Genomic DNA, 16460 nt, shown 5'->3' on the forward strand with positions numbered 1-16460 from the left:
TACAGGAAAGTAAGGGTGAGAGCGCCTTCGCTGGCCAAAATGATCACTGGGTTCTTCCCTTGGATACTTACAAAATGATAAAAAACAGTTCCCACGCAGGGAATCGAACCCGGGCCGCGGCGGTGAGAGCGCCGAATCCTAACCACTAGACCACGTGGGTTGTGTCTGTGTGAAGAGAATACTTTGAACCAACTTGTGGATAAATCTAGAAATCTAGGACTGCTTTTAAAGTGTTCAAGAATTGAAGTTTACAAAACATCTAGCATTTAACTCATACACGGCTAGAGATTAAAGTGCGACATATTTTTAAAGGTTGCGGCGAAATATCTAGTTTAAAGTAAGGAAAAAGAAAGAAAAAAGGCTGAACATTCGATTTCTAACATTGAAAGAGAAGAGATGGACTGATAATAATGAGAAGCTACTTTTACAAAATGCAAACAAAATTACAAAATATGCTGAATTTGGCTTGATTGATTTTGGAAAAGGACCTCTCGAGACCTCATACGCAAAACTGAGCCATTAATTTCTTTTAAGACTCCATTTTCCTCTTGCAAACGCGAGGCGCTATTTTGATTATTTGCTGAATTTCATGCGGTCAGGTTAATGGATGCCTTTTTGCTATTGGCTGAGAATATAATTATCGCAAGCCTTTTGGTGAGGCTGCGGTAGATGGATCTTCTTGTAGGAATATTTGTGCGGAACTGAAATACACTATGTATTTTGGCAAGATTATTTTCGTACCACTCCCAAATTTGTTCAGGTACCTTTGGACGACCACGTATTGTACAGTCGTGCCGTTCATTTTTGGTGTGAGACTGTGGGGCATGTTACGAAGCCAACAAAACCAGATCATGTTAGAGTTTCCAGGACGAAAGGCTCTGGGAATGAAAATGTTCTTTGGTCCAATACAAAGTGGTCGATGATGGAAGTGATCGTTCGACGGGTTGTACTGTAGCACGGATAATTTTGTTTACTGAATATAAGTTGTCTTGTCTGTTTTCAGTAGTGAGAACAAATAGCAGTTTTCCTTCCCTGGCGAATCTGACAAGTTTTATTTATTTGTGTATACTTATTTAAAAAAGTTCCCATGACATATTTTCCTATTTTCCCTTGATATTGATTATATCTCATCAAACGAGGTTTCTAGGAGCTAGAAAGATTTCGTATCTGTCCTTGACTGATGTTCCTTGTCAAGTCGCGCACTCAAGCACGTTTTGCTAAGTAAAAAGGTTTTCCTTGATTAAACAAGAAGAGTTTTCAAACAATTACAAGCGTGAACTTGTCACATGAAAACTTGTCAAGAGAAAACCCCTTTTAGCTAAGTAAAGCGTGTGCAAACACGACAAATTTGTATATAACAAAGTTAAAATTTGACCTACCGGCCATTTGCAGTTGCTAATTAAAAATAAAGCTATAGCTTTATTTAGCACATTTTCATTTCAAGTTTGCTGTTTGGCTAAAACTTGATACGCAATAATATTTTTTAGCCGAAAATACTGTTCGTTTTACCATTTTACTTCAGAGCCCACTTTCAGCCACACTGTATGTATTTATTGCGCATATGTACCACCGAAGATAAACCTGTGTCTACTATTTCCGCTCATGGTTCAATCAAGTGTGTTCACTAAATAGTAAATGTATGACAAGCACCTTTAATAATTACTTTTTTCTCGTGAACAAGTAAACAACTACTACAGCTCCGTCTCGTTTATCAATCCGCAGTCACCGAATGTGGCAGTCATAAAGTAGCGCCCGAAATTAATACTAAACTATTAGCTGGTTAGTGACCATTAAGTCATAGCAAGTCATCTTCAACATGAACAGAACAAATGAAAGTCATCTGAGCTGCTTTTTTCTGGAAGTAAACTTGGAACACACTAAGGATACCTTTATCGCAAGTATTCTAACATGTATTCTGAATGCAGTGTTTTCTCTTTTAACATCTACCGGAAATTTTATTATTCTGTATGTCATCTGGAAGAGACAAGAACTTCATTCGACATCTTTTATCCTTCTGTTTTGCCTCGCAGTTTCGGATCTCGTTGTTGGAGTGATTTGTCAGCCATTTTTCGTGGCTTTTCACATTGCTGAAATCACAAATAACTTTCAAGCTTACTGCGCCTTGAGAATTATTCAGAGCATATCTAGCTATACTACCACTGGCGTGTCTTTGGCAACTCTGAGTGGCATCTCCATTGATCGTCTTCTCGCTTTAACCTTTCATCTGCGATATAACATGATTGTTACTGTTCCCAGAATAATAGCTACTACTGTTGTGGTCTGGATAATATCAACTGCTGTTGTTATGTTGAGGTTTTGGATAAACAAGTGGATTATTGTTCCGGTAGTAGTATTATTGCTAACATTTCTGGTGACGGCCTTGAGCACCTTGAAGATATTTCAGATCGTTCGCAGACATCAGTGCCAGATATACCGACAACAACATAGTGTTCAAGGAACCATGGTAAACGCGCTCAAGTGTAGAAAGTCTTCTGTAACTGTTCTTTATGTTTATGGCTTGTTATTAATTTTCTTCCTTCCACTTTTTGTGACGATCTTCGTGGAAACGTTCACTGGGTACACAATAACAGTGAAAGTTGCCTATGACTATGTTACAACTGTTGTTTTTATAAATTCTTTTTTAAATCCCATTGTATATTGCTGGCGAATTGGGGAGATACGGCAGGCTGTTAAGAATACACTGAGGAAAACCCACAATGAGGTCATCGCCACTTTGGAGAATCCATTTAGATCAGAATCAAGGCTATAATTTTGGTTCTGCAATTTTGTAGAATGTGTGTTAAGCAAGGAAAGGGGTTAAAAACTTAAGCCGAGTGTTTTAATAACACGTAATTTATTATTTTCAGCCAATTGTCCGTCAAATTTTGTCTCGAAGTTTACCAGTCCGTTTTCCTTTTAATTTCCTTTTCAAATAACTCGTATTTCATACAATGGATGTCGTGCTGAAATGTCAGTGGAAGTATCGAGCGACGACGAAGCATTTTGAAAAATGGCTTGAAATTTACATCTTTTTCAAGTGATCTTTATCATTTTTTTTCTCGATTGACTAGTTTCCACCTAAGCAATTGGTTTCCTTTGTACAGCCGGTACGTTCTGTTTTCAGGTAATTTTATTGCACATTTTCACCACATTGAATCTCAAGGATACTAAATTAAATTTTGTGAACGTCAATCAGTAATTGCTATTTTCAAACGCTTTTTCTCTCTTCAGGAGTTTTCCATTACCAAAGGTTGTCTCAAATGTCATTTTCTCTGTCTTGCATTTAACGTTTTTGCCCTCATAAGAGTATATCTATTTACTGTAAAATGCATGTGATCTTGGTCATTTTTTTTCTTGACTAACTTGTTTCCAACAAAGCAATTGGCCAGTTTGTCCTTGTTCTGGTATTTTTATTGTACAACTTTACTGTGTTGTATCTCAAGAAGCTTAAATTAAATTTTGTGAACTGACGTCAGCCAATATATGTTATTTGTAAATCCTTTTTCTCTTCAGGAGTTTCCAAGACCAAAGGTGGTTGTCTTCCATTAAAAGGGGTTATCTATTTACTATGAAATGTAAATAACGCGCTCTTTAATCGAAAAATATAGCATTAGGCTTTTAGGAAATCAGCACGTCAATTTGGAGGTTCTTCAATACCAGTTTATTGATTTGTTTACTTATCGTATTTGATGTGTTAAATTGTTTCTAATAATTAAATTTGAAATCCCTTCCTTGTCTCCTTTGAACCTCAGTATTGACAGTATTTGTTGGATTTGCTGTCTTTTTACATTAACGTTTTGGCTTACTAAAACTAAATAAAAATATATAACCTTCGTAGATTTATTTACCCATAGACTCGTTGCAGACATTTGCACTCTCTCGGCTGTCAGGCAGAACGATTCTGATCTAAAGACGACTTGAGGCTGAGATTTTGTTTTTTTTTTTATTTTGAAGAGGGTGCATTACGACGGTTTTGCTCCAAGTCTCTCCAAAACGTGTTTACATTAAATATGTGCACGCTTAAGTTTCTGACAAATGCTGACAATGTTAGTTAATTTCCACATTGTTTCCAATTTATTGTGGCACGTATTTGCAATTTTCACAACAAACGAAAGCGAAGCGCGTTATATCAACCAAATCTTTTTATTTATGATGAAATTTTTACAAAAATTATTGCACTTTTATTAAATGTAACAAGGCTCGATGTAGTTTTTTAGCCTTCGTTTTGAAAAATGAAAATTATACATGAAGCCATTGTTCGGTTTTTGCCAAAATACACCGTAATGATCAAATATGAACAAAGTTTAATTTTTTACTGGCCACTTCGTCACTAAGGTTACCATAGTAACGATTGTCGTTTTGTTTTGTTTTCAAACTAGCTTGATTTTCTCGAAATCTACAACCCTAGTCAGAAGTAGTAAACTTTTGGAAAACTCTTGTATTGAGTGGTTATGCAATGGCGCTCGGCGTGTAAGCAAGGAGACGTCCTTCAATAAATTGTCGAGCTGCAGTCGTAATAAAAAGGTTTCCGAAATAACACGCAAACTGCTTTAAGGCCGTTGAAGTCGTAATTTAAAATGACGGGTTTAGCACTTTTTAAAGGGTAAACAGCATTCATGGAGCTCACGAAGCTTAAAACTTATTCTGCTTTTTGCGTGACCTCCTGCCTGTCGATCCGGTTAGGCATTAACATGACTTCCCTACGGTACACCGTACAGTACACCACAAAGAAACGACGAAAATTCATAATCTCCATGGCAAATGAATGCATTTTCATCAGAAACCTATAAAGAAATTTATTATCTTGGAATTATGGCGATATTCATCTTACCAGCTATAGAATTTTCCTTGTTTTTCACAGTACACCATCATTAAACAGCAAGTAAAACCTTGTTTACCAATTAATCTTTAATTTTTATCGGTAATGTGGTGTACTGTGCTTATTTTGCTCAAATAAAACAGAAAAACCTCAAAGTGGTCTTTCACGGTATTAGGGAGGTGATCGCTCGAGGTGTTTTACTGTAGTCCTGTCTGTTTTCAATTGTAAGAACGAACAGCAGTTACTGTTTTCCTTGCCTGGAAAGTCTGACAAGTTTCATTTGCTCGTGTATACTTATTTAAAAAAGATTCCCATGAGATATTTTCTTATTTTCTTCTGATATTGTTTAACCCTTTCAGTGCTAAATTTATCCAAAAACAGGGTTTTTTTCTACCGTTAAACTGAATTTTTGATGCTACGATCATGAATTTCCTTTAACTTTGCTTAAAAAGCACTTTTCCACAATGCAGCAAGATTTTGATGAAGATTCCATTGAAAAATGGGATCATGTTTACTGTAGGTAGTCACGGTCGACACATCGGTCGATACATCGGTCGATATATCGGTCGAGTCTCGGTCGAGTCTCGGTCGTCAGTCGGTCGATAGTCGGTCGACAGTCGGTCGACAGTCGGTCGATATGTCTGCTGACTCATGACGGATACTCGGTCGAAAGTCGACCGACTGTCGACCGATGTAGCGACCGACTATCGGTCGATATTTCGTTGGTGGTTCGCGACCAAGTATCGGTCATATGTCGGTGGTATATCGGTCAAGTGTCGGTGATATATCGGTCAAGTGTCGGTGATATATCGGCCAACTGTCGGTCGTGTATCGCGTGTCGACCTAAATGTATTAGAAGTCTAAATTCCATGGCCTAGTTTGAAGATAAGCCGCATTTCTTGGCGTTTTGTTGTTTGTTTCTGTTGCAGAGCATGATCCCTCGAACCTATGCATTTAGCAGAGATTGGCCATCTGTATTGAAATGCTCTGGATAGCCCGACTGGATAGCCCGGCAGGTTCTTCTTGATGCTGCGGAGATCGATTTTCAGCGAAGCATAGCCTTGCTGTGCGGCCAGTCTCGCCGATGTAGACAGCAAAGCAGGAGATGGCACATTAGTCCAGATAGATATGTAGCATTTGGAACCTTGCAAGGTGCTGTCTGGAGAAATGCGATCACAGGTGCGGCAGCGGGCGTGCATACAAGGAGAGCCAGTTCCCACGTGAAGACCAGGCTGGTTGCCATCGCCGGTGCGTACTTAACTTTCGCGGATGTTGAGATCACGGCATTAGCCTACCAGCTATGGCTGAGGAAATATCTCTTTTATTTGAGGGTCGCCAGACAAGTTGTTTAAATTGTGCAGCAGGATTTGCTTGATTCTTTCGTTTGCGGAGTGATGGTCTTTGATCATGTCAGGCTCAAAAGCTGTAAGTGTTTGTACGAGTACTATGACGACGATACACGGGAAATCCATGAATGGCAGTTAAAAACTTACTGAGTTGAACGACCAAGAGCAATAAAAAATATTTTTTTTTAATTTCCTTCATTCTGATATAAATCAGTTGAACAGCGCTTTGTGATTACCTTAAAACTGTGATTACCGTAAAACTTTAATACGTGTTTTAATATCGTGAAATGAAATCAACTTTGGCTCACCGGTAGCGGCATTGCTTTAGGTCTTTAGCGAAACTGAAGTGTACAGAAGTTTTCTGTTATCAAACGTTAGTATCACTGACACATTTTCGTAAATAAGTTTAGAATGCTGATTTCGGCATCCCTATCAAAAAGTAGTTAAAAGGAAAGCTAAAGAGATGTATTGTAAGCTTTTTATGCATAAAGGCAAAAATGGTCAATTCAAAGTTCCGTCCTGCAAGCGATTTGTTCAACTTGTAATAAAATTTATACTTATTGACGCTTTCTAGATTAAAAGCATCGCTTTTAAAGAGCACTATAATTTCAATATATATTTTAAGTTGTCCTTATTGAATAAAAACTCGGCTTTTCTTGTCAGTTTCAATAAACCTTGAATGAAATGCAAAGGCGCACACAGAAGCCATTGTCAAATATCCACTTGTTTTGTCATTGTTCCAAAAAAAGGAACCTGTCATGTTGTTAAGTTTTGAACCTCTAATCGATTTAGCGCTTTGTCCGATCAAAGCTTTAAGACTAGTAATAGTTCTCACTACAAAGCTGCCCCCGCCTTTATAATTTGTTTTACAGCAATAATCTAGGATTAGTGAAGTCTTTTTGTCGCCTTTAAAATTAGGCTTCTTTTTTACTGGACTTTTCAAAGGGGGGTGGCTGTTTACCAATATTTTTGTTTGCTTTATTGTTCAAGCCCCAATTTTTTTATGGGGGGAGGGGGTTTCAGGCTTTTAGGCAGTTTTTTTGGGGACAACTTTGGCGACTTTACTTGCTTGTGAAATTGCTTTGCGAAAAAACGTTAAGAAAACTCGCTAAAAATGATGTAAATGAAGAGGAAAATCATTCCAGCAAGGCTAAAACAACTCTTGAACGCTAAAAGGAATCTAATTGCTGCGAAGCCTTAGCGTAGCAGCAGAACTATTTTTGACTACCGCGCGGGGCCTGGGCGCTTTATATAGGCGACATACTCGATTTGACTTTTTCACTGGCGATGATTTTGAGTACATGCAGTACGTATGATCAGCGGCATGTAAAATGTGGAAGCTGCGTTTGTCGTTTGCGATGTCCTTTTCGCTAAAGAGCAGGACGTTAAAGCGCTGCCGCTTGCACTTCTGTTTAGTACTTTATAAATGCTTCCCAAGAAACCTCGCTTGAGCAAGATGGTCAAGTATAGTGCCGGGAAAACGGTCTTTTCATCCCTTATGCGCCAGCTCTGATGAATAACGAATTTACGAGGCCTTCTTATAATTCGCTTTGATAATTACCCGTTACTAAGTTCATTTAAGGAAAAAAATTACTTTCTGTGCCTTAAGCGCGAAATATGTACAGCAAAAACTACGAAGATCATTTGCGAAGGCTCCATGAAAAAGGTTTTCATAATCATTTTCATAATGACCGCGCGCTTGAATGGAACGAGCTTTGAGCTTTTTGACGTCATAAATTGGTGTTTCCGATGGCTTTGCGATCGAATTGCACGTGCTATGTTATGTTATATTGCTTCCTTTTCTCAATGTCACTAGCAGTTCACTCGCTAAGAAAAATTATATCTTTCACACCTGAAAATGTGAAAATCCGAAACATTCCTATGACCTTCCGTTCCGCTCCTACTATTATAATTATTATTCTTATAACTCACTTCGCAGCACTATACTTGCTATCAGCAACTCCTAGTTTTTAAAATTATACACACATGTCTTGTTACATTAAGTCAGAAGTTCATTAAAAAATAGCCGTCCTTAACTTTGAACGGCCGCCTGACTATGAAAGGTGGATGTACATTGTCCTTATTTTCTATTTCAATATGTTTATATTCATTTTTCTGGTGGATCAAGGGGGGTGGCTAGCCACCCAATCCACCCCCCTGGATCCGCCCCTGCCTAGTGCGCGGAAATAACACCTAGCGGAAATAACACATAACACATTATTCGTGGTGACAACACGCAAGATTATTCCCGGGCTTATAACATTCACAATTAACTTACAATAATTTCCAGGCCAAAAAGCAAAAAAAAAAATCGACGAGTAACAAAATATGGCACTTTCAAAGATTCGAGAAAACAATTTTTGATCCTTATTCAAACCACTTTTTGGATCAAAAAATCTGACAGTTTGGTAGGGAAACGAATAACTTGTATTATTATACATTGTAGTCACTAGCTGTCTTATCATTGGCTAAGAGCCTACAGCTAATTCTGGGAATCCGCGCAGCCCCGCGCAACCTACAGATTAGTGAATAATCTGCTAGCAGATTATTCACTAATCTGTAGGTTGCGCGCGCAATGCATGATTTTCAAGAGCAATGTGTCAGGCATCTGGCGGCGAAGGAAATTCATAGTTCGTCGATTCACTTCTTCAACCGAAAAATAGTTTGACCAAAGTTCAAAATTGCTGACAATAAAGTCTCGGAAAACACAAAATGAGTAACAAAAATTGGGAAGGAACTATTCCACGATTTAGTAGGACGACCAGCCGGAATTAGCACAAGTTTTGAAATAGGTTGAAATCGTTTGTCATTACTTCCTTTTCCAGAAAAAAACAATGTATAATAAAACAATTATTAGATTCTGTAAGTGTTATCAGCCTCAGCCTTCGGCTTCGGCTGATAACACTTACCTCGACTTTGATTATTGCGGATATCACAAAAACCTCATCCAATAACTGTTTATTACGTGACAAAGTTCACGCTTATGTTTATTACTGGTTGTAAGATGTATACGATACAGTAAACCCCCGAAAGCAAACCTTAACGCTCGAACCAGCTCTTGAAACACACGTAGCCAAGAACACGAAACCAATTGCTCAAAATCTTTCGACGTATTACTAACAAGTGCTTCAAATATCACTTAACACAACCAAAGCAGAGAAACCGCTCGAACAAATCTGTGAACACGCGTAAGCCAAAAATAATCAACGTGTGACAGGTACCAAAACACGCGTCAGTCTTTTTAATACCGTTCTAACCCAAGCTAAAGATATTCATTTACCGCTACCCCCTGTTATTGTGACGTCATAATACCCATAACTCCTGCGGGCATTTTCTGCTTTTACGTCATCATTACCCAGAGATCCTTTGCAGCAAAACGTCATCATTACCAGAGATTCCTCGCGGCCTTGTTCGAGCAAATCGAGATTTTTTCTGGTATACATACCGTATATATTGACTGTAAGTACATTCTCTATATATACGCGCAAGCTACAATGAATGCCTCCTCGGGCTTTCGCCTCTGGGCGAAAGCCCTGCGGGGGCAACAAGACCTAAAGGTAATATAGCGCAAGCAAGTGAAATACGTGAAATCTTGTGGTTTTCAAACGTAAGCGTTAACATGTTTTCACATGCAAATTTTAGAAGCAGATTTGGACCTAAACGCTGCACATGAACGAATAGTTGAGTTAGACTTGATTTGTGGCTCGGGGAATCACCTTGTTTTGCGTAATCATGACTTCATTTCCATTTGTTTTGGTGCTCTAGAAAATGTTCCTCTTTGTTTTCAGCTCTATGATTGATTTTTGAGCAGATGGTATTTTGTCATGGCCAGTTATTTATCTCGTACATGACAACTTTCTGCGTTTTTATGCCTTTTTCACGAGGATTTTGCGTGAACGTGAAACATTTTTGGTTGATATTCGTGTCGTGTGAAGTGACAAAATACTTTAAGTGACTTAACTGTAGGAGCATAGGGTATCCACATAATCGAGCAAGAAATCGTGCGCTTTTCTTCAAGAGCAAGCAAAAGTTGCCGAGCAACTTGTGGAAAGCCCTGCATGTTGGCCAGAATTTTGTTAGCGCGTGCGTCAGCTTTATTTCAACTCTGCAACTTGGCAAATCTTCAGAGCCTCAAAAAAATATTGTTTTTCTGGATAAGATTCGCATTCATGGAAATGTTCTTAAGTTCTATGATTTTTTTTGTCACATTTTACATGCGCCAAATTGAATTATTTAATGCAACGTGTAAATCAATTAAATTCGGCAGATTTGATTGGAACGATAATTAAAATGTAAATGAAAATGAAAATGAAAAATGCGCTAGATGGTAGAGTTCAGTCGAATACGGTACTTCGAACATGTCACTCGCGCTCATTAATTAAAATCGGCACAATTATATGCGACGTATGAACGAAATGGCGAACTTTATTAATTCGAGAAATTACAAATTCGTGGACATTAAGTTACGGCTTTTCGTAACCGTTTTCCTGATAGGTTTCAAGAATTCGCACTTTAATATGGTCAATTCGACCTTTTATTTTAATTTTGCGTTCTGTCCCAAAAGGTTTCGTTTTTACTAAATGACAGGCAGCCAATATAGGTTTTTAAGTTATGGTTTAAATGACCGCCAGTGATGCACACAGTGATTTTCGTTCGTGATGTCTTCATTCCGTATTGCTCTCTTCTATTGCTCAATCCTGTCAGGACAAATGTACTTCGTAATCTCCTGTTAGAATAGTGAATTATTTGGTTTGCTACTGATAGATTAGATTATTTCAGATATCACAAAAACCTTATTCAATAGTTGTTTCTAACGTTAGCATAAAGGCCGTACTACTTTGATAGCCCTCTTTTCTTACTTCGCATTTTTTGGATGCCATTTACAGGTCTGAAGAAACTACGCGAAAAAATAAAAAAAGGAAAATAGTGATCTGAAGGATGTTTTAGCGAAGATGAAACAGATGGAAGAGCTGTACAAGAAGAGGGAAAGGGAACACCTCGACACTATAGCTGTAATGCAAAAACGCATCGAGGATCTTGAAGGTACGCTGAAACCAACACTGAAACCGACATGAGCCTCACGAGAACTTCACCAGAAGTCAACTTCTGGTTTCTGGTTAAGTAGACTTCTGGTGATATGTAAAAACATATCGGTTAGAAAGGATAGGTTAGTTCACCAATCAACTAATCATATTGGTAAGAAAGGGAAGGGAAAGACGACTCTCCAGTAGTGCAATTGTGTTCAGTGGCACCCAGTTTTCCTACAAATACCCCGATCCCGCCATATTAAACGAATTTTCTTTAAGTTTATTAAAGAAATAAAAAACGCACCCGAGTGCACTGTTGAGTTATATAAGCACGCGGGAATTTTTAAGAACACAAGAGAAGTGCAACAATGCACGAGGAGAAAGTTTTTTATTTCTTTTATGAAATGTTAAAGAAATTGCGCGCGCTAAAACTCGTGACGTAAGCAGCGTGCATTATAACTCAATAAAGCACGCGCGTGACGTATGCAGCGTGCTTTATGGAGCTATAATGAAGTCAAACTGACCAATCACAGCGCGCACAATTACTCGGACATTTTATAAAGAGCTGTAAATTTAATGCATTTAAATTTGGGACTGTTATCTTTTATTTTGTAGGGGCCGCAGGCGAGAGCAAAGACATGTCAGACGGCGAGGAACAAATTGAGGAAAGTGTAGATAGCGACGAGGATGCCGATGTATCCGACGGCGGAAAAGATCTAGATGAGTCAGGCCCCAAAATTACCAAAGGTTGGTGTTTAAATTGATACTTTATGGAGACTGCAAGGGGAGGTTGTTTCACTAAGTCAGGCAACTTAATTTTGCTTTTACGAAACAAAAAGAGCAAAAAATCTTCAAGCTACTTTTATCTGAAAAAAAAAATCTTTTTTACCGATTGAACACGATCAGCACCACATTTCCATATTTCCGATATTTTGTCGTTTTATCTCAGAATTAGTGACAGGGTCCAACTTGCAAGAGATCCATGGAAAGTATCAGGCTGTTCTGGATATCCTGGTCAATAAAAAAGTGCTCGTTAACTGAAGCCATGAGGCGTTTTGGCATCCCTCGCAACACATTGTGGGATTACATTGGCATATGTGAATTGCGCATTTAAAAATAAAAACACGATCAGCAGCAGATTTCCATATTTTTTGGCTGTTCTCTTGTAAGATGATAGACCTCACAAGAATATAAATGATCTTCTTTATAAACGCGAAACTCTGGTAGATACAATTGAAAATCAAAATGAACGTCTTTAGCTAGTAGTGTTTCCATAATAAGAAAAAAATGACGGAAAATATCATAGTATACTGATATCGAATTTTTGTCGTTTTATTTCAGAAATAGTGTCAGGGTCCAACCTGCAATGGATCCATGAAAGGTACCAGGCTGTGCTGGATATCCTAGTGAAGAAAAAGTGTTCTTTGACTGAAGCCATGAGGCGTTTTGGCATCCCTCGCAACACATTGCGGGATTACGTCGGCATATGCGAATTGCATATTATAGATATCGAAAGATATCACAAAGTGGTTGACGCTGAACGGCAGAGATCAGGAAAGGTATCTGTCAAATCCATCGAAAAGCGCTGTAGGGTGGCCCTAAGTGAATATAGAGTACAGGCCAATAAATTAAAACAAGAGAAAAAGCTCTTACCATTCTTCCCGAATGAGGACTTTTATACACAAAAGTAAGTTCTTCTAGAACTTTATAGTATTGCGATGTCACCTACACAATTAGGCTGTTAAATAAATAAGCGCCTTTAATTGGTTACAATTCATAGAGGAAATAAGTTTGAAATTAACAAATTAAATGAAACTAAATGAGGAATGTTTTAATTACCGTAAATTACGCGATCTGCAGTCAGCAGTTTAAATTTTAACTGTGAGAAGAGAGTGTAGTAAGGCGTCAGAAGTCACTTATGACACTTATGACTGCAAAATTAACAGAGTGACATGTGAAAACAATAGTACAGTCCATGATAATTAAGGGTGGACCAAAAGAATCAGAGAAAGGCGGCTAAAAAAAGCTGCACAAACAGGCATTTTGACCAACAAAAGCCATTACAAAGAATCAAGGAGTTTCGAATATTTCAATGTTCCCGCCAAACTTCAAGCTTAGCTTATTAACGTCACACATACATTACCAGCTCCATGATGGCGGCGTTCAGGACTCGAGTTTTGGGCTACTTTTAAGAAGGATTTCGTAGGGTTCTCGTTTGGTGAATAACATATCTTTGTATAAACTTTTCATTGGCGTTAAGGAAAAAAATGGTCACTTTGGAGTGAACTTCTCCACAAATATGTTTTCTCCCTTGATTTCTAATGGTCCACACCTTACTGGGCAAATTAAAAACCGAATGCGGTCACTATTCCCAAGTTGAAAAATGCTTTTTTAGTGTTTAATTTCTTGTAGTGTCAACAGAATAAGCAGCAATTCAATTTCAAAGACGTTTATAGATCTTTATAACTAATACCAACTTAAAAATTAATGTAATTACCGAGAGATTGTTGAGCCGTCTTTGACAACTGGTTAGCGTTGCTTCCAGGATGACGTATACACTTAACACTACGCCGCATTGTCTGTAATGAAATTTACTGTATTCTTTAGATGTTAATTTCAATTTCAAACAGCCATGTAATAAACTGAATTGAAATGCTAAATACAATAATGAAAATCTTGTACTACCTGCCATGGAGTGGAGTTAGTTTAATTTAGGAACTGTGTATTTATAATATAAGGCAGGAGGATTACCTCTTGCTTTTTTTGCCTGGCCATAACCCTAGCCATCTCCCACCAGGCAACCACATTAGGTCTGCAGGAGGAAGAGATCTTTCCAAAGTGTAGAGACTGGGTTAATTGAGCTTGAAATATAAACACCAACGATTAGAAATTTGAGTGGGTTTCCGGAACCCCCACCCCCATTTGGGCTATAACAATAGCTTAATGTCGGTAGAAAAAATTATCAGAGTCCCCCTTTCTAAATTTACGAGGAATGAGATCTTAGCTTTTTGGAAAAAAAAATTCAAATAGCATCACATGCTATATCAAGGCTTAAAATATTTCATAAATTAACTGATACTACACGATCTCTAATTGGTCAAAACCTATGTACTATTGTACCAGTAAACTCCCGCTTTCCGACAGTGCAGCACTATGCTTGACGATGCGTAAAGAGGAATAATTGCTTAACGTTATTTTAATTTCTTGGTCTGGTCTAACTGATCACAATCCAGGAAATGGCATTTATGAGGACATGTTACGCAAAGATTTTTCGTACTGTAGATAGTCTCGGTCGATATATCGGCCGATCGTCGGACGATAGCCGGTCGATAGTCGGTCGATAGTCGGTTGGTATGCGAGCAGACTCTTGACCGATACTCGGTCGAGAGTCGACCGACTGTCGACCGACGTAGCGACCGACTAGGTAAAGTATCGGTGAAGTATCGGCAAAGTATCGGCGAAGTATCGGCGAAGTGTCGGCGAAGTGTCGGCGAAGTGTCGGCAAGGTATCGGTGAACTAAAAGAAATATCGGCCGACATACACCTCGACCGATATATCGACAAACTAACGACCGAGACTCGACCGATATATCGACCGACTATCGGCCGACTATCGACCGACTATCGGCCGACTATCGACCGACTCTCGATCGAGTCTCGATCGACTATCGACCGAGACTCGACCGATATATCGACCGACATATCGACCGATGTGTCGACCGTGACTACCTACAGTAAACATGATGCGCATAAGCCAAAATTTGGACTTTTTTTTTTTTGCGAAATCGTTTCCATTTTTTTTTTCTTGCTCCTTTTCCTTTCGTTTCTCTCGGCTTTGTTATTTCCACTTCTTTCTACTGTATCCGTCCTTCCTTTAGACCAAAAAAGTTTTGATTAAAACATTGGTAAACCCTGAAAAGAGGACCTCGATCTTTTACAGGTGTTTTGGCCTGTTTAAGCACCGATTTTGCACTAAAAAGTGATTGACTTTTTCTCGATTAGCTCTGTCAGGATGCGACCGATACGCAAAATGAATAGTTCTTTGAAAAGGTCAAACCTAGCTCTATCAGATGCTTATCACTAAAATCTGCTGACTTTCAAATTGATGACGTCACAGGTGGTTCATTGACTGGTCCTCCAAATGTCGAGAAAAGTCGACTTTAGTAGTGAAAGAGTTAAAAGGCGAATATCCCATCAAACGAGGGTTCTAAAAACTAGAAAGATTTTCATATCTGTCCTTGATTGATGTTACTTCTCAAGTCGTGCACTTAAGCACGTTTGCTAAGTAAAAAGGTTTTCCTTGATTGAACAAGGAGTGATTTCAAAAAAGTACTTGTAATATTTAGTTGTTTGACAGACGCAAATGCGTGAAAATTGTCACATGAAAACTTGTCAAGAAAAACGCCTCTTACGTAAGTAGGTTATAGACTTTATTGGCGATTAGTCTCTAGGAAGACACTTCGCAATCAAGATAAATCAAATCAAACCGGCAAACCGTGCAGAATTTGTTACACCACAACCAGAAATTTTTACGTCATTGTCTACACTTGCGATTTCCGCAATTCGGTTTCGGTATATACTTTTTCATTTAGCGAGCTATTGATTTTGTAGTTTTGCTTTGTTTCGTATTTTATGTAACATCACAGCTTTTGTGTTCGATTTTTAAAACGTTTATTTTGTATGTGTGCATATAATAATTAACATAAACAAAAAAAAATGTGAGGTAGCCTGTAGTTTGGTGTGTTGTTGTACATATTCGATCGAAGCAAACACCGAGACATAATACAATTTTTTCTCAACAAATATGTTAGTGATATATCGATTCAAATTTTCATAAAAGTTATTATTTTGGCTGCAAATTAAAGCTGTACGATCGTTCCGTCAATTGGGCAGAGAGGAAGTTGGCAAAATTTAGGTGTACCACCCACGAAACTAAATTGAATTTTTTGACTTTCGAAGGCAACTGTAGCGTTGAATAATAAGTTGAATAAAACAATTTTGTCGATAAACCCCATTTTTGTCCTTTTTGTGTCTGTTTATTTAAAGTTTTAGCTAAGTAAAACGTGTGCAAACACGACAAATTTGCATATGGAAGTTGCAATTTGACCTACCGGCCTTTTGCAGTTGTTAATAAAAAATAAAGCTACAGCTTTATTTAGCACATTTTCATTTTCAAGTTCGTTGTTTGGCTAAAACTTGATACGCAATAATATTTTTTAGTCGAAAATATTGTTCGTTTTACCATTTTACTTCAGAGCCCACTTTCAG

The 16460-nt window shown here is 38.1% G+C and overlaps 1 protein-coding gene and 1 non-coding gene across 2 annotated transcripts; one reads left to right on the forward strand and one right to left on the reverse strand.

Moving 5' to 3' along the window:
* Positions 1–88: 88 nt before the first annotated feature.
* On the reverse strand, positions 89–160 carry Trnae-cuc (transfer RNA glutamic acid (anticodon CUC)). Its single transcript has one exon. It is a non-coding gene; the product is annotated as a tRNA-Glu (tRNA).
* A 1417-nt stretch (positions 161–1577) lies between these two features.
* Positions 1578–3702, forward strand: LOC144649013 (melanocyte-stimulating hormone receptor-like). The gene has a single exon (XM_078508471.1). The coding sequence runs from the start codon at positions 1817–1819 to the stop codon at positions 2768–2770; it is 954 nt and encodes a 317-aa protein (XP_078364597.1). The 5' UTR covers positions 1578–1816; the 3' UTR covers positions 2771–3702.
* Positions 3703–16460: the final 12758 nt, after the last annotated feature.

Source organism: Oculina patagonica, chromosome 1 (assembly GCF_052425735.1).
Source record: "Oculina patagonica isolate OP01 chromosome 1, crgOcupat, whole genome shotgun sequence".
NCBI classification, from domain to species: Eukaryota; Metazoa; Cnidaria; class Anthozoa; order Scleractinia; family Oculinidae; genus Oculina; species Oculina patagonica.